General features: G+C 37.5%; 1 protein-coding gene across 3 annotated transcripts in view; it reads left to right on the forward strand.

Annotated features, from left to right (window-relative positions):
* Positions 1–23,039, forward strand: part of MLLT3 (MLLT3 super elongation complex subunit) — a 121,614-nt gene that overhangs the window by 72,021 nt on the left and 26,554 nt on the right. For 2 of the 3 annotated variants that reach the window (XM_021535464.4, XM_085567256.1), the window contains 2 exons: positions 5,238–5,357; positions 12,986–13,591. In XM_021535464.4, coding sequence (XP_021391139.2) covers positions 5,238–5,357; positions 12,986–13,591 — 726 coding nt within the window. The remainder of the gene's footprint in view (positions 1–5,237; positions 5,358–12,985; positions 13,592–23,039) is intronic. The other variant, XM_085567257.1, reaches the window with a different exon arrangement.

A 23,039-nucleotide genomic window follows, 5' to 3' on the forward strand; every position in this document is an offset into this window, starting at 1 on the left:
CTAAGCATGTTAATGTCCTTCCTCTGGACTTGCTCCATCAGTTCCATGTCCTTCCTGTGCTGGGACCCCAGAGCTGATGCAGCCCTGCAGTGGGGTCTCAGCAGAGCAGAGCAGAGGGTCAGAATCCCCTCCCTGGCCCTGCTGCCCACACTGCTCTGGATGCAGCCCAGGACACGTTTGGATTTCTGGGCTGTGAGTGCCCATGGCTGGGTCATGTCCAGCCTCTCACCCACCAGCACCCCCAAGTCCTTCTCCCCAGGGCTGCCCTTCATCTCCTTTTGTTTGTCCCACAACCTAGACTGGTACTAGAGGTTGCCCTGGCCGAGGTGCATTTGTAGTAATGTGCAATAAAAGAAGATCAGCTTTCCATGGAACATTTAAAGATTGTTCCACATTCCTCATGCTATAAGGACATGAAAAGCAAGGTTTTGTTTTGAAAGTGAGTTATTTGTGTTGGGTACACAGGTACTCCATGTTGTCAAGCCTGTATAAATGTTGTCTCCAAAATGTCAGTTTTTTCTTTTTTGTAAGGAAACTTCAGAATAAATTGTTAGTAGGTTTAGTACAAGCTATTGTATTCATTAGGTATTGCAATTTCATAATTTCCCCCAAATTTTGGAAGAGGAATAGCGGAGGAGAGTTCCCTGATTATATTATGGTAATTGGTAGTGCACAGTTGTTCCCTGATCCATTCCTTTTTCAGAAGTGCATGTAACTACTTTAATTAAATGCATGGCAGTTTTTCTTTCCATAGCATTCAGTTGTCTTGAGTAGCAGATCGGAATGTCCTTAGAAATACCCTAAGAGAAAATTTGTACAAGGGAAGGTATTGTTAGGATAATGGAGACTGGCTTCAAACTGAAAGACTAAGTTTAGATATTAGGAAGAAATTATTTACTGTGGGTGTGGGGAGGCACTGGAACAAGTTGACCAGAAAAGTTGTAGATGCCCTATTCCTTGGAGTTTGGATGGCAGTTTGAGCAGCTTGATGTAGTGAAATGTGTCCCTGCCCACAGTAGGGGTGTTGGAACAAGATGATCTTTAATGTCCCTTCCAACCCCAACTGTTCTATGCTTCTAAGATGCCAGCATCTCAGATACTGGTCACTTCAGGTTGATTATTTCTACTGAATAATATGAATATCAGTGGATCTCCTCTATACACTGATTTTGGGGAAAAAGTAGGTTTTCCTTTGCCCTTGCAAAGTTGTTTTGCATTTAAAGCAACTGGTAGACAAAGGTTTTAAATGCAAACTTAACAGCTGAAGGATATAGTGAAGTGAGTTTTTTGTGAACTAGAGGCAATTTGAGCAAATTTGTGAACTAGAGCAGAGCAATTTGTTTATATGAGAGAGATCAGCAGCCCCTCCTTGAGGAAGTTGTGGGCTGCAGTGGAGTCATCTCTCAGCCTTCTGTTCTCTAAACTAAAAAGAGTCAAGTGATGTCAGCTGCCTTTCACCCTGCTGGTTGCCCTCCTCTGTACACACTCCTGTAGTCTGATGATGTCCTGCTTGTGCTGAGGTGCCACAGCTGCCTGCAGGACTCAAGGTGACGCCACACCAGTGCAGAGTAGAGTGGAATAATCACCTCTCTTGAAATGTGTCTCCATACAGCCTATTCTGCTGTTCCTGCGTTATTTGTACCCTCGTATTAAACTGTGAAACCAACTATTCTCCCTCAGTTGTCTTTCTAGTGCTTATCCAGTACCAGGTATCATAAAGCACACTTTTTAAAAACCCTTAAAATATTTGTGAACAAGCCCAGCTAATGCCCTCATTTTACACACTATTACTGTCACCATTTGCCCATGAAAGACAAGCTTGGAGATTAGCTAGATCTCTGCTCTGTTAAAAAAAGTCAAGCAAAATTTGTGAGGGAACAGGAAAACTGTAACTAGAACTTTTTTTTTACTATTGTTAAATTCAGAGTGTTGTTATATGGCCGTTTAAACTGATTTGTTTAAAGATTGCTGTCATCTCACTTTCATTGACACCAGTCAATATCTTATTCCACTAGTCTGGCTAATCCCACTTCGCTGCTGACTTCAGAAGAGACCGAGAAGAATTAGTCCTGGGTTTTGTCACTGAAGTGGTTCATTGTGGGTCCAGCCAAATACCAGCTGCAGGTATCCTTGGCTGCCTGGCTCAAGCATGGGCTACAGTCCCCTTCTCTTGAGCTGCATCTCTAGGCAGCTGTAAGACAGCAGGGTAATTGCAATGCAGGGAGGAGAAAAAAAGTTAAATTGCATATAGGCTGTGTTAGAGAGTTATTACTATGCTATCAGTGAGCTTGCATTCTTGCTGCAGTAGTGTCTTGCTGTGATATGATTATTCCCACCTTTTCCATCCTGGGTGTAGCCATGGTTTAATAGAGGCACATATATAGATACACGCACAGTCAAGCAGTGTGTGTTGCCAGTGGCAGAAGCAATGCAAAAGTAGGGACTTACTCTGAAAGCTGGTGCAAGTACATGTGCCAGCCTGTGATTCTGTGTTTGACTAGTGCAGGGATGAAGGGCAACTATCCACTGCAGAAATTGCTGTAATTCTGTCAGCTGAGGTCTTCCAGTAAACTTAAACTGGATGTATAGTTGTCGTTTCCCTAAATTTAGCCAAAACGTAAATGCATATTAGTTCAAAAAGGTGTTGCTAATATAGGGACTTTCTACATAGATGACAAAAAAACCAAACATATTAGATGCTATTTAGCACTAATACAAATGTATTTCTTTGAGAGATCGAAGATCTTTTTTATTTTTTATGTTTTATAATGGCCTTAAATGAGGAGCATATACTTCTTCTGTCAGAAACCTGTTTGGAAGAGAAGTGTGTGTTTTTTATTATAGGGGCAAAAGAGTTAATTTTACCTGAGACTTTTTGGTCTCTTGTCATCTTTTTGTCAGCTTTAAATATGGTATAGTCTGTAGTCTGTCTTAACTGCATGCATTGTTAATCACATTAAAATTTTGAATTTACAGTTGCTATTTTTATAGGGTTTATGATGGATTCAATACACTGAATTTTTTAGGGTTCATGGTTTGGTTTGTCCAGATTTTATTTTCTAAAACCCCTACAGGATTTATTTTATTCTGTATGTACCAGGAGATTTGTCAAATCAGACCTCACATGGTATTAATGCTGTTCATCCCATCCCTCTGAATCTTTTTGTAGACTGTCATCCTATTTTGAAACAGTCTGCAGTATGGAGACTGTTAATGGTCAAATACTTGCCAGAAAATAACATAACTTAGAAGTCCATACACTTTGAAAAAAGTCAACTTTCTAAGAATGCCTGTGTACATACAATCATGAATATATGACTACTTCTAAACTGAAATGTTTAAAAAGAAAATTTATGCAGTGGTTAAACCTCAGTGAATTCATTTCACTGGATCAGACTTCTATGCTTCAGGGAGAAAACAGCAGCTTCCAACACTAGAAGAAAGAATTTCTGGCAGAGCTTTTGTTTCTTTGATTTTAATTTCAGGGTAGGGCAAGCCCTGATCCTCCTGACTAAATTTTTCTTCTAGATGGATATGCATCTTTTTGTCATATGAATGTATGAACAAAACTATTTTGGGCAATAAAATATCTGCTTAAACTCTGTAATTCATAAGTAACTTTGCTTTTTCTGAATGACTTTGATTTTATGCAAATGATATGTTCTGTTATATTTGTGGCTTTAAAAAATACTGCAGAGTTTGACTTAAAGAACAATACTATTTAACACCCATTTGACATCCTCTGTGAGGAAAAGTAACGCTAAATACATTCGTTTTCTCTACCTGTTGCCCAGGTTTATGGTATGCACATGTGGCTATATTTTCCTACTGGCTGATTGTTCTTTGTTAACTTGTGCCTTCTCTTGTATTCATCTGAGTTTAATGCAACCAAAGATCTTGGCAAATTGACATAAGAAAGTATTTCTCCTGCTAAAGGATCACTTAACTGTGATTCACAATAGCTAATTACAGTCAACAGTGCCATGATTGCAAGAAGAATGTCGCTACTTTTAGACAGATGATTTTTCAGAGCTTTGGCTTTTGGCAGGCTCTGGTTTAGAACAGCGTAATTGCCTTATTCCTCTGCCTTTGGCATTTAGCTACAGTGTTGAAAACAGGCTGATAAAAAAAGTTTTTTATTACCTAGATATGTCACTTAATATTCTCCAAGCTACCATGCATCTTTTGAGCAAAGTGGTCTGCAACAAGATTCATTTTGAGTGGTGTTTAAATAATATTTTTTTTTTCCAATTGAAAGCCTGTCTTTAGGAATCTGTAGGCAATAAAATATCATCCTGATTTGGAGAGGTAACACTGGAATATACATATCTGTGTCCTTGATTTCCCTGTATTTTTAATGTAATGTATATAAGGCATGTGATGGGTCAGCTCATTCCTGTCCCCTGAGTCAGAGGATGTTTTGGTCATCTGAAGAGGTAAGGATAACCACATAGGATATCCACAAAACCAGTGTCACTTTGTGCATGGGAATCTTTGGGAAGAGGGACATGTTGTCAGACAGGTAAGCTGTCTCTAGCATTTGGAACCTTGAACCAGTAGATAAATGAATAGCTGTGGTAGGAATCATAAAATCCAGACAGAGCAGCACTGTAGAAGAAGACAAGATCTTAACTGTGTTCCCACAGATGGAAGGAATAATCTACAGTCAGGTAACTGCTCAGTAATAGCTGCTTTACTTGTGCTTTCTGGAAATGATCTGTTTGTTCTTAAATCTTTAAAATCAAGAAAGGGAGCTAGACCCTCTTAACAGCAAATTGGCTGCTTGCTTACCAGCCACACAGTTTACTGTTCTCTAGGTAACACAGAAGCCTGAAGTTAGAAGCTGAAATTAAAGCCATACTGCTTTTACTTTAAAACCTCAATCTGTTTTTACAGTGTATCTTTGTGGTGGGTTAACCTTCGCTAAGATGGTTAGTCACTCACTCTGCCTCCTCTGCCTCTCAGGGAAGGGAGAGAGGATAGGCTGGGAAGGCTCATGGGTCAGGATACAGACAGGAAGACTGCTTACCAATTAATATAATGGGAAAAACCAGAATTTTTTTGGGGGGAAATTCATTATTGATTATGAGTGTGATTTCATTAAACTACCCCCTCTTGAGAAGAAACATGGATATTGTTTGTTGGACTTTTATTCTCCTACCAGTGTGATTTGCTAGGCAGCCGAGAGTCTTCTCTTGTTAGTAATGTTTACTGACGTGCTTTCCCTCTTACAACAGATGATGGTAATGTCAGATGGCACATCGTTTTCTTCAGGGCAGAGCCTTCATCTCCCCAGCCTTCCCAGTAACTCCCTGTCTTTTTCTGAAGTGAAGAAGAAATCATCTCATGGGCCAAAGGTGAGACTTATTTCACTACAAGATAGTTGAGCCAAAAGTGCTTTTCCTGGTAATTAAAAAAAAAAAAGTCTACCTTTTTTTGGCAACGTTTTAATTTCTAGGCCAGTGATAGCAGGTCTTGACATTTCTTTGCTCAGGATAGCAAACAGGTGCTGGTGATGGTTCTCTGGTTTTCTTAGTTGTACAGCTGTTTTCCTCCTGTTCCAGGAGTTGTAATGTATCTTGTAGAGTTAGAGGATTACAGTGATGGAAATGTGATCTATGGAACTGTAAAGAATATGAGATAATACTATAATAATAATAATTTCAATTATTAAGCATTTTTCTGGATAATTGTGTAGAGTGGAACATGAAGCTGTGTTGTTTAGGATTTTTCATTTTGTTTAAATTTGAGAGGTTAATTCTTCCCTTGATATTTCAAAGAAAGCAATGTGTCACTGGTCTCTAGGACATCAAATTTTGAATCCCCAATTTAAAATGTAGTAAAAAGGTATAGTCCAAGGAACCATTTGAGTAATACAAGTGGACCTTTCTGAAATAGCAAATAATTTCTTGACAAACTGAACTAATGGTATGGGAAAATAAAGGAGCTTGTTGTTGTTTATTCACATAAGAAATACAATGCAGGCCTTTTTTCCATTCTGTTAAATTGTTTGGCTTTTCATTTTCTTTTATAGTATCTTGCAGATTTGAAGTATGTCACTTAATCTTTCAGTGCATGTACTTAAAGGGGCAATACCCATTTTTATTAATAACTTTCATGTTCACTTGCTATGCCAAATCTTGTACCTTGCAAGAATTGTCAGGTAGGTATGCCTAAGAAAAGATAGTAGGGATACACAATAAGCAAGAGCAGGCAAAAAAAGTTCTTTAACATGTCTCTGCCTGGTGTATATTGTACATCAGTGCCTCACAATCTCTAATGCAGGTGGTCTTGCAACATTTAAAAAATACATTGAAGTGTGGTTATTTTCCTAATGAGATGCTGAGGTATAATTTGAGGATTAAACTGAAGGTGCTTATTTTGGTGTGCTGAAATGAGTGCTTAATGCCTCAAAGGAAAGAAGCTGGGTACACCTGGTATTGAAGCAAGGTGCTGCTGGTTGCACTAGGATGTAGCTCCATGTAATTGGACACCAAACATGAGTTACTCTGACACTTGACCATCTCTAGTCGGGCTTCTTATGATGTTGTAGGTAGGGCTCTAGAGTTCATTTTCCAATGACTTCTAAAGAGTCAGCTGCCTTGCTTTCCATGCCAAAGCAGGTGTGCTGAGGCTTGGGTTAATAAGCAACCTAAACACCCCTAGAAGGACTTCAGAGAGGTACTGACATTATACTGAATCCTGTACTAATTCTCTGCCTAGTAACTGTACACCATGGTAAGTCTTTAATCTCAGTTTTTTGTAAGCAAGTGTAAACCTGGGAAGTCATTTTCCAAACTGTATTTAGACAGTGAACTTCTATCTGATGTGGAAAATTGGCAAGTGTGGAATGTGATGTTGTGAAGGAGGGTGAAGTGTGTATTTGCTGCACTTAACCAGATAAACTATTGCTTGAAATCTTTCAGTTTTTGCTGAAGCAGCTCAAACATCTGCAGAGAGTTCGGCCCATACTATGCAGCTATGTGAGTCTAACCTGAGGAGGTCAGACATGCATCACATTTCAGGATTCCATTGCTAGAATTTTTAATAGTGGGGAGAGGTATTTTTTTATCATTACACTGTTTTTTGTCAGTCCATGTGGATATTTGATTTTTCCTCCCCCCCTCCGCAGTCATTGCTTCACCCTGTCCAACTTGGAACACACTTAAGAGCAGTTGTCCTTTTATCTGATAAATATCTGCCTTGCTGAGAATCATAAGCTATTATTGAGAAATGAAAACACAAGATAACCTTGGATTTAGTGTAGCAGTAAAGTTTGGGGATTTTGTTACAAGTTCTTGGAGCTGAAAAGCCTTGAATTTTGGTCTTTAGTGTTTTTGTTCTGTTTGGAATGTAGGAAAGTTCCAGCCAATGTACAAATAGATTTTTGGTTTTATCATTTGGTGTAACCTCAGTGATGGAATAACTTCAGTATCCAGATTTCATTTAAATATGCCTCTAGAATAAGAACTGCAAGAAAGTCTTGACAGTTCCTGGGTTTAAGTTGCTTGTCCCAGATGCAAAATTGTACTCCAGATGTCTGTACTGGGTGACTTCAGGATTTTTCTGTTACAGCAATAGGTCTTTGATGTGCTTAGCCTAATTTTGGTTTGTTTTGTCTGTGAATACCACAGTTAACTTTGAGGTTAGTTTTAAACTTTGAGTGTGGAAAAAACAGAACCTTATGCTTATCTGTTTGCCACTGGAATTTACCATATAAACTGTGTGGGTAGATAAGAATTTAAGTAGCAACAATAAAACCAGTGCAAAAAAAAGTTATTCTTGGTTTAGCATTCACTTACAAAAAATACAGTACATGAAGCATGAAGTAAGAAACAACTGTCAGTTTGCTTTCTGTCACGTTCTCTTCTGAAATATGTACTAAATAGAAATGTTTATATCTCTGAAATTATTTTTTTCCATTTAATTTAATAGAAATGGTATTAGTGAGCCCCAGTATTTTGATTCCAAAACAAAGCTTTAATCTTGGAAGTACACATGTTGGGCAGAAATGTATGAAAACTTCTACTTTATGCATTTCTTCAAAATGTAAGAATAGCTGCAGATTGGCTGCAAATATTTGTGTTGGTCTAAATCAATGCTATTGCGATGCCTGTTTTTATTATGTAAATATTACATGCACAGAATAGAGAAGCAGCTTGGTTAGGTTTTTCAGGGGGATGATTATGTCTTTTTCCAAGAACTGTAGTATTAGCTGTAGAGAAATGAGATTTATTTTATAAGCAAAGGAAACAAAAGCTTTTATTTCTGTGTGTGACTAGAAAAAACATAAATTGTTTTATGCTCCCCCAATTAGCCTTCACTGTTAAACCAGAGAGTTTTGTAATTCTCCATCTGCTTCTGATACTTCTGATGTCATTGACCATAACAGTGTGGTGGGCTGGGTTTTCGTGGGAAGCAGGTAAATTCATCTCCTATCTCAGAGTATTTTTGGAGGCTCTCAAAATGTGGTTTTCTTTCTTGTTTTTTTTTTTTTGCTGCCCTCCCCACCCCCACCCAAATCAACTAATATTTCTATTCAGTAATAAACAAGTTTGTATTCAACAGAGATCTGAATTTACTTGATGAAGGAATTACTTTTAGATATCTTTCTCTTTTCCTCTTGAGAGCAGCTCTCAAGAGACTAATTCTAATCCACTGGCTTAATATGAACACATTATTACAATAGGCATAATATTTTCTAATTAGAAATTAATATAATGCACATTTTTATGATCACTAGTACTAAATTTGTAATCTAAACTTGGTACAGTAGTCTGACAAGGCTATGCCAATGTGTTCAATTTAATGACTTCATAAAATATAATGAACTGCCCCTGCCCCTCTGCTTCCCCCATCCCTCCCAAGTGTTCAATTTCTTAGTTAGGTTATTAACGCCTGTCAGCAGTTGAGGTTTGTAATGGTTTCCAGAAGTTACTGCTTATTCAATCTCACATTAAAACAAATTGGGAATTCCATTTTGTGGTGTGAAGTCAGAACTGTAACATGTACAGTTCAGCATCATTTTTTCCCCTGTAGTTACAGAATTGTTTTAATCTGCAAATATATTACCTACTGGGCAGCTATCACAGTTCATTTGTGTCTCTCAAATTTACAGGACAGTGTACTCTGTGATTTAAACTTAATTTCATGAATTTACCTCATTAAGAAATACAAAAACACAACAAACAATTTGTTCCCGTTGCCCAGATTAGTCTATAAAGTGAATTTACCTCCCAAATCACAAAGTTTCTTAGTTTATAACCTGTAACTCTTAATCCATGCACTTGGGATCCACAAAAAAATAAAGTTACCTAGCTGAGAGCTGAGTGTGAGAGTGCTTGATCCTTTCTTCTCTGTCACAGTGTGGCATGCCCGGTTTCACAGTGGGAAGTGTGAAAGCCTGAGCAATCCAGCTGCTAGGGAATCAATGTCAAAAGTTGGGCTTTTTTTGATAAGGTGATGTTTTCTGCCTTCCAGATTGGCGGTATGGTTTATGTAATTCCTGTAAGTTAGAAGATGGTGATGAAACTGGCAAAGATGGTGGCTGTAGGAGATAGCAATTTCCAGATGATCATGGCAGCATAATGGCCTGTTAGCTTTTCTGGTCACCCGTCCTAGCTAAATGTGCTCTGTATGCTGCCAGAATGTATCTTGGGCCTTAGCATGAGCTGTGCTGGCCAAAATAAGAGCAGGAGCTGAGTACCGCAGTCAGAGTAGCACAGGCTTTATTTGCTGATAAAATTTTTTATTGTGCTTTCTAAAATACATATTTTGAAGGATACATTAGCCCCTTTCATAGAGCAGTACAATGTATCATGAGGTACTGTATGTACATGGTGTGACTTGGCTGAAGATGACATCTGCAGGTATTTTGAAATGCCTATGTACCTGTATTATTCTTTTGCACACTGCTTGTTATGCAACATATCAACGGCTAACATTGATTTGAGCTTCAATATTTGATGAATACACAAATGTAATCTACAGTATGCAGATGTATTACCTGTCAAAACTCCATGATCCCAGTTTTTCATGTGAAAAGAGTGTTGAGAAAAGTGTTTTACTCAATTTATTTTTATTTCTTGCAACACTTAATAAGGTGGAAAGAAATATTTAAACACACTGTATGATTCTAATAAATAAGGAAATGGTTTGAAAATGCATTCTAATTTTTATTATGATCTGTGCTGGCACATGGTACATGCTGGTATGTGGTATGAATATTCAGTGACTTTTCATCCCCATCAGCATCCCATGTTCATCATCAGGTTTGATATAACTTACTGATGGATACAATTTGACCTTTTTTTTCCTGTCTTAAAAAAAGACAGAAATTAAATCTGAAATCTGTCTTAAAGATTTCATGTTTCTATAGCTGTCTCCTCTGTCATTGTTGGCATCTTTTTGGATCATTGCAGAAATTAAATAAGGAAAGATAGTCTTTTTACTTAGAAAATGAATACAGATATAAAAGCTGGGTTGGCTTCCTTTAAGAAAGGGCAATTCTAGGAAAGCATGTGAGAGGGGTGTATAAATAAATCTTGTAAGTATGTCATATATTTGTACTATGATTTCTGTGAAAATATCAGCTTCCATGTTGTAGGAGAGTGAAAAAAGTCTGGTTTGAAACTGAAAATACAGATATCAACTTTCTTTTGGTTTTAATACTACTGTGCCCCAGAACCATTTCCACAAGTCTCATCTGTTGGAAAACTTCTAAAATGAGACTTTCCTTCTGAAATGTAAAATATATGTGCTATATATAAAATAGTGTGCTATAAGGAGACCAGTAAGAGAGATAATTTCTCTATCTAGTTTAGTAATGACACATATTTTATTCCTCCCCAGGGCAACACCTCTCTGGAATGATAGAACATGATGTGACACTAGAAGCATTAATAATTAGTTCGTAAGTCAACTTTTGGTGCTGGTCTTGCATCAAAGGAAATAGTAATTTTTTTTTTTTTTAAAACTTAAAGAAGAACGCCAGGAAAAGTCTTATGACTCAAGTAAAACATGTCAAGGAATGCTAAGTGCTTTTTTATTTTTGTTTTTTTAATTGCTGGCCTGGGAGTTGAGGAAGTGCCTTATATTTAGACATTCAGATGTCATTATAGTATTGTTCATTGTTGATGCTTCTGGCCAATGTTAATGCTGATATATATGTTATATAAATATATAGTTAGTTTACCAAATCTGACACAAAAATATATTTATAGTTCAGATGCAATAAGCATCTTATAAAAACATGCAATTTAATAATTTATGCAGCACTGTGACTGTTTCACTAAATAAGATAATGAGAATGGAAGAACATTTCTAAGTAATTATTTTTAGCTAATTATTTCTACCTATTGTTACAGAGGAGAAGCACGATACTGCAGTTTCTGCACATGTTTTATGTAGACTTTTCAGGTACTAGATTATTAAACACTGACTTAACACATCTTTATTGGACAAGTTATCTATGAACAGGAAGCACATCAGTGGATGTAGTCTCAGTCGTTCTTTCTCTTCTAATTGACACAACTTCCTTTAACATGTAAATTTTGCTTTGTTTTCTTGGATAGCTTTTTTTTCAGAGCAATTGTACTCTGTACATTTTAAAAAATTAGTCCTTGTGGGGGATGAGTCTGGTCATGTTCTGCTTTGGTCCTTTACTTTCTGCTCCACATCTGCAGTTCTGTCTGTGTTCTGGATAAAAAGATAGTTAAGTAAAGGTGGAAGATAAGCTAAATATGTTTTCCTCTCTACAAATCTGTAAATGTGTGGCAGTTTTATACAGCCAGATACAACACATTTATATACATGTCTCTTCTAGGTAAAGGAAATCAATGGGTGTATGCAATACACATTAAAGTGTGCTTTATAATACTTATAACCAGCCTTGAAGAAAAAGTAAGCAGTGTAAACTTCTTGACCATGAGTTCCTGTAAATTGGAACATCACTTTGCAGATCTGAAGTATAAAAATGGACCCTGTCTTGTGTATATGTGTCACATGTTTAGTGTTTAAAACAGTGCAGTTAGTCTACTGGGTGTTTTTGAGATACTGAGAGCCCATCGCTGGCAGTTTCCATCAAAGTGGGCAGTGCTAGAACTGTTCCTGTTTAAATATTCCCAGGTGTTGTCAGAAAAAAGGATCCTGTATGACCGATTCTGGATGGTTCCTTTATTGCCAGTTCTAGCTTCAGGTGACCTCTTGCCTTGCCACTTCAACTTTTCAGATTCAACTGAGTGAGGAATGATTCTGCACTGCTGTTTCTGGTTTTGCCTCTCCTGTAGCATGTCTGAGTCACCACCTTCTGAGAAACACTTCTCACTTACAACAGTTCAATAAAAAAAAAAAAAAAGTAATTAAAGACTCAGCAGAGTTGCCAGTATATTCAAAGAAGGAAGCCTTTTCAGCTTTAGGAGGTTTTCCATAAAATGGCAATGACTGTTGTCTGTCCAATCCATTCTTCCATAGCCGGGCTGGACCCAGGACTGCTATTGTTTATGAGGAAAAGGATCTGGCAAAAACTGGAAGATCACAGCAGAGAAGTCAAACTTTGCCTGAAATGTCGTCATGTTTCCTCTGATCCTGTAATTCTGTTGATATCATATGGTTCATATCTTAATTTTTCTTTGTGATTTTAATTTTCTCATAACTAATGGTGATGATAAAGATTTCCTAAATGCCTTTATGTTTACCATACAATGTTTTTTAAAAAGACAGGTATAATGCCTAGGATAAAAACTAGCTTTTATTATAACTTTTTGACAAGCAGTGATAACTGCTCATGTTCTACCAGTTTGTAATAGATGTTTTGACCAAATGTTGGGCTTTCTGTCTGTTCTTATATGGTTATTTCTACTTCTGGTTACTCGCCCAGTTCCAAGTGTTTAATATGAATCCTATGTCCATATTGTCTCTGCCATTTGAGGATTTAAGATTTCTTTCTCTTTATTTTAAAGTAAAATTTTGCATCTCCTCTTTTCAGGACCCAGCTAGGATTCTGAACATAAATAGCAGCAGCAGTAGTAACAGTTTTTCAAAGACCCAGAAGTTAACAAAGGAGCACAAAGAAAAAAATTCTAAAGACTCAAAAGAACAAAAAAGTGCCTTCAAAGAACCTTCCAGGGAACATAACAAATCTTCCAAAGAATCCTCTAAGAAACCCAAAGAAAATAAACCACTAAAAGATGAAAAAATGGTTCCTAAGATGGCCTTCAAGGAGCCCAAACCCATGTCCAAGGAACCAAAATCTGAAAACACTCCCATCCTTGCCATAACATGTGGGCAGCAGCAAGAAAAGAAGACTCTCACAAAAAGGCCCTCTGTGCTGGACACTGATGAATCTTCTGTAAGAAAAAGAAAAAAACCCAGCTCAGATTCATTATTTAAAAGTTTTCCTAGTGCCCCACCACTGATTCTTACTTGTTCAGCTGACAAAAAGCAGACAAAAGATAAATCTCAGCTCAAGGTGGGGAGAGTCAAAATTGAAAATGATGCACTGGAAAGGAAGACGTCTACTCTGCCACCCTTTGATGATATTGTAGATCCCAGTGATTCTGACATGGAGGAAAACGTGTCCTCTAAGTCTGACGTAAGTGCTTGTTTGGTTTTGCTTAATACTTTACTCAGTGTTGTATTGAGTATTTGTAGTCTGTGGAACGGTGCACCAAATTTGTGTTTTCCCCTCTTTTTCCTGTCTATTGGCAGATTGTCCAAACTGAAGGATGCTGATGGCCATGTTCAAGCTTATGTGTGTTCTAGTTGAATTGTATTGCCTATTCAAGTCTAGTCAGTTACTAATCGTCAACATTATGACAATGAGCATATGGGAGATATTGATAAATAATATTACTCTTTTGATGTTCTTTAGAAATTCATCTTTCTTTTGAGAGAAAAGGAAATGGATTGAAATGCTTCTATTTCACACTCTAAGTCTTTGTTTTAAGGTGTTAGAGAGTTCAGTAAATCCATGAAAGGGTTGCAGTGATATCAGAGAGTTACTTATTTTTTTGCTAAAAGAGGCAGTTCTGTTAATGGCAATTCTGTGGAAGAGGAGGAGTTCCTAGAATCTCACTGTCATGAGGAGAATTTATTGCCAAGTAGTAGGCTTACCAAGAAGAGGGACATTTTAATGGAAATTTGCTTTCCTGAAAGTGTTTATCTACTGTGCCTTCTCCTCTGTTTCATGTATGAGTTGCTCTTTAATTTTATTATTAAAATTAGGATTTTGATCATTCTCCTAGCAAACTTTGGTTTTCACAAGCATCTTTCACAGAGACATATAGAGAAGGTATGGTAGGAGAAACCTTGTTTGGTGCCATTATTTGTGCTTATGGCTAGAGGTGTAGTATGCATGGTAGAGGTATTCTTCCCAGCCTTTCCCGTTCCATTCTGTTTTCTGATTTGTGTCTCTGTTATTGCCATCAGATTCATAATCCTGCCTGCTCTCTCTGGAGCAGACAATAAATGCCTTGCTGTGGGGAGGTGTCAGCATTAGGTTTTTACTTTGTAGAAACTTCCTGTGAGGTAGAAGGTAATTTACTTCAGAAGTGACCTTTTAATGACTGGTCCCTTAGGGCATGCAAAGGCTGTTAATTTAGAAGGCGTACAATAGAACAGGCCTGCTTTACAGCATGACACAGGAGATACTCTGTGTTTGGAGCTGCATTCTCATTATGGCTTGAAACTGAACCAGTTTGTCTTCAAACTTGAAAATACACATACTTGTCTGCCTTGGTGTGAATTATTTCTTGTTTTCAAAAAGCTGAATATTCTATTTTAATTTGTAACTAGCCTTAAGATATACTATATAACCTCCGCAGAGTAGGCTAATTAAAATAGATTTTGAATGCCATAGAGGAACGCATATGCTTTTACTGGCTGCAGCAGTTCTCCATTTTTTTTAAAGACAGCAGAATTGAGACAAGCACATTCAATGTAAGTGGAATTCTACAAATGGTTCTGCAGAGGTGTGTGTTGTGCGGCAACTTGAAAATGACTGATATTTGAAAGATGTATGGATGGTAGTTAAAACTCATCCTTTTTAGTTGCTGATAGGTGTTTCTCTCTTTGTTGTCTTGCAATCTCTTGACCACTACCAACGGTATAAATTGGGACACCTCTGTATTTTTAATAGGCTGACACAAGGCCATTCCCACAAGTCTGTCATCCACCTGCAGCTGTAGGGCCTAAGGAGTTCCTTAATTCTGTATGAGAGCTAAAAAGCAGACTCAATGTTTTCTAAGTTTGTAAGCCACTGTTGCTGAAGTCCTCTCCAAGAGAAGTAAATCCTGCTGGGTTGAACTATTTTAGCGTCGACATAATGGATAATGGAACACACAGGTCTTCCATGGGAGGGGGCAGGGTGGACCCTGTCTGAATGGGTGAAAAGGATGTCTCTCCCTTTTGGACTGTGGTCCTTAATAAATCAGGCTGAGTATGGCTCCAATCAGTGATGGGATACTATTTGTAAAGTCAGTCATATACTCCCCTAAATTGTGGGAACTCAAAATGTCTCTCAGACATTTTTAGAGGTTCCAGGCCTTGGTCAGAAGCATTCTAGACCCTGGCAGACAGCTGAAAAACAACTGTGATTTTGAGTTTGAGCCATGGAATGAATTACCAACTTTGGAGGTGGAACAAGCAATCACAAAAGGTTAGATAGTATAGTATAAGTAGTTACGAAGTAGAGGGGAAATTTTTTTAGTATTGTACAGGGGGGTTTTAGAACATGTACAGGGTGGGTTTTACTTTGTACATGGAGGTCAGAAGTTCTAAGATGGAGGAAAGTGGGCTGATCCTGTTCTTCCTCCTTCTTCTTCCTTACCTCCATGTTCTTGGTGATGTTGGCACTCACAGATTGGTTTAGAGTAGAAAAACACTTGGCAACGTAGGTAGTAGGTATTGGGGAATAATTGTAAACATGTTATACGTAATATATTTTATAAAAGATAGCAGCAGCCCTTGGTGGGGAGAGAGACGAAGAAGACAGCAGATAGAGAGGATGTCAGGGTGTGTGTGTGCCTCTACCCAGGCCGCTGATCAAAGAGCCGCAGTCCAAGAACATAATCTGTTAGATAACTAGCAATAAACTGCCTTGAGACCGAACAGCTAAGCCTGCGGAGTTTTTCTTTGGAAGCACGGGTTGGAGGAGGAATTTCACCACCACATGAGGCCCCAAAGCAAGGCTGGGGTTCTCACACTAAATAAAAACTATCAATGAAATACAGAATAATCCCTGAGGTACTTGAGTCACACAAGTGGCAAGTGCTGTGGTAGAAACAGCTGGGCAGCCTAGTTAGTGAATGTCTGCAGAATTTTATAAGATGATCCTTCTGCACTTTACCATTTTTAACCAGGGAACCTAATGAAAGGTGACCAAGAAGTGTAATAAGGATAATTTTGTATGTTGGAAGAAATAGTTTGGACTTTTTTGTATGTATTGGGTAAGCTTCTAAGTGTTTCAGGAAGTTTCACAGCTAGATCCATAAAGGGTATATCCAATAAACATAGTAAGGAAAAGAAAAAAGTAAGAACTTGTAATGTTACATAGAGAGTAATGGAAGTAAAAACGTAACAGTGCTTTTTCTGTAAAATTTCAGTAATTTTATATCTGTCAAGGCTTCATGATGCTGACAAACATAGTTGCCTGAAGCTGGGAAGATGCTTCGTTAGTGTCATATCCTTGTATAATAATATGCTATAAAATTCAGTCAATTGTTATTTCTTACTCTGGTACAGTTACAGTAGTGGGTATCATAGCCCTGATGAACAAAGAGAGTATATTTGGTAGTATCCATATTTATTCCTAAATGTCTTCAAGAAAGCAAAACCACCATACCCAATTCAGCAAATTTTGGTTAGGCCTAACAAATTGCATTACAAACCAGTACCTAAAATAAGATTGTTACAATACTGCAGAAATGCTAACTCTGGTGAGTCAGGTGCGTTTTTTCTAGTTCAAATTTTGTTTATGACGTTTATGCAAACATAGTAGTACCGTATTAATGTAATGTTCATACATTGTATATAATGAAATTATTAATAATTTTGCTAAGAATTTTTAAGTTTCTTCACTAGTGAATAAGAGTTGGTTTCATTCTCCAACACATGTTCCAAAATGGTGACTGTTCTCTTTACTGATATTGCATATGCATATACTCATATGCATAGCTTCACATATAAAACATGATAAATTTGTAATACAAGGTGCAATGTAGAATGTAGAATTTACTGCAAAAATAAGTTTCGTACTGTTGCTCATCACACATAGGATGGTTCTCAGAATTACATATAGTCCATTATCAGTTCTCAGTTGTGAAGTCTGGCTTCAGGATTTTAAAATAAGGGTGACATTCTGAAAAGTCCTTGTGGTAAAGGAATCTTACAAGCATGATTAAATTGAGGTGTTGTTTCACTGGGATGATGCTACAGATGGCAATGCTTCTGCTCCCCTGATTTCTTTGGATGCAACCCGAGTTCAGTGAATTGGGATGGAGCATATCATAACAATCAATGGGCTTGGATTTCAGACAAAAAAGTAGAGTGTGCTTAACCCTTCACAGTACAGGCATCATATCCTACCTAATTATTGGCATTAGACTGGAAACATGGCCTTTGCCTTCATGAAGTAGAGGATGTAGAGTTACAGCACCCTGTGAGAGAGGGGGGCTGCTTTTTCAGGTCGTTAAGTGTCTGCCAGTGGTTGATCTTACCTTGGAGCTATCCCTTGAAATTCATCTTTCAGAATCCAGACAAGTTAGCATGCTGTTGTCTCTGGGGTATTTCAGAAAGCTGGCACTGTCCTTTGGTGTCCTGTAGCCAGTCTCTTTTTTGAGCTTCAAATGTCTCTGTAAAATTCTGTGGGAAATATAGGGAATCATACCCTTGCATAGTGGTAAACTCTCTGCTTAATAGTCTTTCTATGTGTGACTTAGACCAAGACTATGTATGGTCATTCCTCTGTGGTCTGTTTGGCATACACTGTAGTGTGGTGCACTGTGGTTTTTATTTTAATTTTATTTTTCTGTTGACTCTGAGCTATTGGCAAGTGAAACAAATGTCTGCATTTCTCTTCACATTGCTTTGTTAAGGACCACTTTTCAAATACATCTGTGAAATAAAGTGCATTGGACTTCAGTGTTACTGGTCAACTAGGTGTTCAAAAGAGTATGGGATTTCTTTTGAATTCATTTGGAAATCACACATAAAAGGCTGAAAAGCTATTTTACTGGCTGTGGTATAAAACATGCAAAATAAAGTATAGAGTGAAAGCATGAAGATTTATGGTTGTATTGAGGCACAGGCATATTAACACAGTCCACTTCAAAATTCTAAATATTTTGTTTTTAAATTCAATTACAGGATGTTTTAGTTAATGAAAACTCTACATGTTTGCTTTCTATGTGGGACAGTGCAGCAACACGATAAAAAAAAAAAAAAGACTTGACACTGATTTTGGTGCCAAGCTGAAGTACAATGATATTCTTGTAATATTTGTGTGAGTTGCAAGGTGTTGTATGAGATGGAGAAATACAGAATTTTCGATGTGAGTGAGGCATTTTCTGTGATTGAAGCTTCCCCTTTTGAGCTGTGGAGCCATTTCAGAAGGGATGCTCAGATACTTGTTTGATTACTACTGATTTTGTTTGACTGAGTAAGAAAGAAAAAGTGTTACATGGCTCTTGGTGAAGTTGCTGCAGCAGGAAGGCACAAAAGAGATAAGGCAGATGATACATACCTATTCAGACAGTAAATACTCTCTATGTATCTCCAGCTGTAGAGAGCCTAATAACAACTCTTTAAGTCTGCCATGCATGACAGTGGTTTGGATTTTTTTAGGGAGTCCATGTGAATGGACTGACAAATTAATTTCTTCTGATGTGATTATTTTGCTTGTGGTATGTATTGTTTTTTTCCCTTCCTGCATTATGTTACTGCATTAATAATGGTAGTGGCTTTTTGGCATGTCAAAGCCTATGGAAATACAATCTGAGCAGAAATGTGTGCTAGCAAAATGTGACAGCTCAGGGATAAGGAGTTTCAGTTATTAAGAGCAGAGTACATTAGTAGGTCTTTTGCCTTAAGGAAAATATCCCGTCTCCTCAGGAAGGCCTTTACGAACAATGAAAATACAGTAGAGATCACACAGAGTATGCCTTTGTACTTAATTAACTGCTTGCATGTCCTAAAGCAGTCCTAGAGTACGAGTACCTTTTGAACGGAATCTGTAAAATGCCACTTTCAGTCTAGCACATGATGTAGTAATTTGACGATTGCAAAAGTAGAGGAACATTTTGAAAACCCCCATGGTCTTGTAAACCCTCCAGGCCCTTGATAGCTGAAAAAACCTACTTTCTGCCAGGGCTTGAAGCTAAAGTCAGAGCTTTTTCAGGTAATATTTAAAGCCAGGAGGAACAGTAGTAAGATAGAGCTCTATGTGCTGTTTTCATGTAGTTACCAAAGGTCAAAAAAAAAAAAAAAAGGAGAAGATAAATTTTATTTTATTTGTGAAATAAATGTGGTTGTGACTCTCAAGATGATTAATGGTGCAGAACAGGGTTAATACTGAGCATATGTTTCACTGCAGATTGGGCCTGTGGGTTTACAACGGTCATATTATTATATTCTTTGCTTTTTGTTTGCTAATTAAATGAAGTTTTTCTTCTTCTAGTATGGGAAATAACACTGCTCTTAAAACCATACCAGCCACTCTTGTGGTATTGTTGGACATGGCACTCCTGTGTCAAGGAGGTAATTCAGTAGTAATTCAGAGGTACTTCACAAACAGGTAAATAGGAGGTGTTTCCTTCCAGGTATATGCTTTGAGAGAAACAGTGGCCAAAGATAAGGAGACTTCTTTAGAGAAGTGGCAGTAGGCACAAGTGTGCTCTGTGGCCATCAGCATCTACTGTAGTATGGCACCATTCAGCTGCTATACTTTTCCTATTTTAATTAGATGTTACTATGAAATGAAAAATGCTTTGTCTTCACTCACAAAAGCCTGGGTGCACATTAGGCTGTTCTATATATGGTGAAATAACTATTGCTGGATGAAGAAGCAGCATTATAGAAAAGTAGAGATCTTCTGGGCAGCAAGCTCAAATGTTAAAATGAGAGTTTGGTTACCAGTGTGTGTTAGGAAATCACTGGCTTGCAGAAATATTAAGAATTTAGAAATAAAGTGGAGACAAACTATATAGATACGATTAAATGTTCAGGTTGCAAAAGTAATCTTTTGAGAGCCACAAAATTTTGTATTCTTGAGGAAAAATATGTTGAGTTTTTGTTTAGTTTTAGGCAATGTCACGTTTTGACCATGGAATTAACATTACTAACACAGGCTGCAGTATTATACTTAATTTGCAAGTGCTGGCTACATCTGCTTCATTGTGACTACTCGTGAATTAACTCAAGTATTTGCACAAATGCAGGTTCAAATTTGGGCCATTTTTTCTGTACTTCAACACTGGAAACCCTGTTTACTTGCTAGTCTGCAGAAAGTAAGAGTTTTAATTGGGTATGTGTAGTGCCAATACTGTAATTGTCTGGGGGAGGTTTTGTGGCATAAAAAGACTTTGTGCCATACCTGGTAAAGTCATGACAATTTTGAGAGGCCATGGTGGATTGCAGTGAAAATAATAAAATATTAAAGATAGGATATTTTATTTTAATCATAATGAAGTGAGATCTTGATAAGGATTTCATTGCTTTGAAGTTGCTTTATCTATCTACTTATATAAATTACGTTGTGATCCAGAAGAATGGCTGCACGTATTTAAACTAAAAATTCACACCTGATGATTTTCAGCTGGAATTTTACCTGCAATAGTTAGATCTGTTCAAGGCTTTTATGTCCTTTTATTTTTTATGTGGAACCAGTACATTTACACTTCTTTTGTGGGTGGGCAAAAATGTCATGATATGCTCATGTATTTTTGAAAATTTGCTGCCAAACTCCATATGAACTTCAGAAGATAATTTTGATAATACTTCCCATTCAGAGGCTTGTACTCCGGTAATGACAGACATGAGCTCCTCAGGACACAACTTAAGTGAACAATTTAATTTTTATATTTAAAAGACTCAATAATCCCCTGAAAAAAAATTTAAGTATTTTAGTCTTTTAGTCTTTAACTTTTACTACCACAGAATAAAGACTGTTTGAGCTCACTGCTGCAGTGAGTGTGTACCCTATCTCATGCCTGTGCATTGCCTGCTGATGAGGGAGGGACTGCTTTTCACAGGGAGGTGAGGAGCCCTGTGTGTTTGGCACTGCAGAGGAATGCTGGGGGACCCCCTTGGAATGGGCAAGGGATGCTCCTGATGACATCATTTGCCTGCCCAGGACTCAAGGATGATGGTGCCTGTGTGTTTCTCCTAATACTGAGGTGTGCACATGAGCCTGGTAGAGGAAATAAATGAAAGCAGATGTAATCAAGCAGTTTTCTTTCATGCCCTCTGTATGGCAGCTGCTTTTCCCTCTTGACAACATCCACTCCTTCTCTGTTAGAGAACCATTGCTGTTTAAAGGCAGTGTCATACCTGAAACCTACTTTAATAATATTTTGAGTGTTCATTGAAGGTGGTTTGAGATCACCACATCGGCTGTAGAAAAATTGGTACATAGCTTAAGAGTGTTAGTATGAATTTGTGTTAAGTCTCTGAGTCATTATTCAGTACTACTATTTTGGCTTAGTCAATACCTCAGTACAGCTTGCATTTTAGAAAAAGATGTTGCAAAATTAATTGCTTCATGTTTTTTCCTACCAAAACCCAAAGGTCTCTAAACTTTCAGGCTTTCATTCTACCTTGAAAATAGAAATATATATCTGCCTAACAGAAATGTTTACTTCGTGCTTCCTCTGGCATTGGGTATGTCAGTGGTGTTTCTAGTGTCCCTCTCTGAGTGGCAATATCTCACACCATTCATTCCCATTGAAAACAAGTAGTTGCATGATCAGATTTATTTGGTGATCAGATTTATTTGTTTATTTGTTTTAACGTTGTGCTGCTGTGGAGGGACCAAGAAGTTTGGTAATTAATGCTGTCTTTGCTCTAATGAAAATGACAGCCTTTGCACATGTGTATCACAGTAGGATGGAGCTGCCAATGTCCAGAACATGTAAGTAGGGTTTTTTGAACTATCTTGAGATATGTTACCTGTTTTTGCTGTGGGTATCTGAACACAAAGGAATTTCTTACTGTGTACTTAGTATGTTGCAAGCCATCTGGCAAAGGTGAGGAAATGATGCCCTGTATTGTAGGAAGTAATGTTTCATACAGCAGTTAGAAGATAAATTGAGCTATTTGCACTTCACAGATTCTGTTTATGTATCCACAGAACTTCTCATCATCTCAGAGTGACATGAAAGGATACTTTAAAGGCTCACAAAGGTACTTTAAATAAGTACTTTAAAAAGCTACTTTAATAAGTAATACTTTCAAAGGTACTTTAATAAGTACCCCATCAGCATCAGTGCTGTGTTTTATTGCTAAGGTTAACAGGCAGCTCCACCTGTGCCTGAGCTCCCTGAGGAAGAGATGGCCACAACTGAGGCCAGCAGTAACTGGCTCAGTGCCTCAACATTGATTATCCCAGTCAGAAAACTATTGCAAAACTTATGCTGTTTAATACCATACTTGGTGAACAGTCTTGATTAGGGCAAAAGTAAATCAAGTGATTTTGCTGCTCTGTATGAGGTCATTTTAGGTATTACCTAAATATTCGGAGGAGGTTACATGCATATTTTTGTAAGATATTGTCTTTGTTGTGTATTGTATTCTTATGTCTTATGAAACAGAAGCAAAACTCTGTTATGTAAAGCTCAGATCACACTATCAAAAAGTTATTTTAAATCAGAGAAGCAGGGATAAGGAACTTTAAATAAGGATTATCTTTTGTAGTATTCTTTTTGTAAAAGTACTTGTGTAGGCAAAGTTACAGCACGTAGATGTGTCAGCTGTAAATAGTAAAGAAACAATAAGAAAATAGAAATCTGCTCTGTAGGTTTTTTCTCAGAGAATCAATGTTGTATGGT

This window comes from Lonchura striata, chromosome Z, assembly GCF_050655825.1.
Source record: "Lonchura striata isolate lonStrDom1 chromosome Z, ASM5065582v1, whole genome shotgun sequence".
In the NCBI taxonomy this organism is placed as follows: Eukaryota; Metazoa; Chordata; class Aves; order Passeriformes; family Estrildidae; genus Lonchura; species Lonchura striata.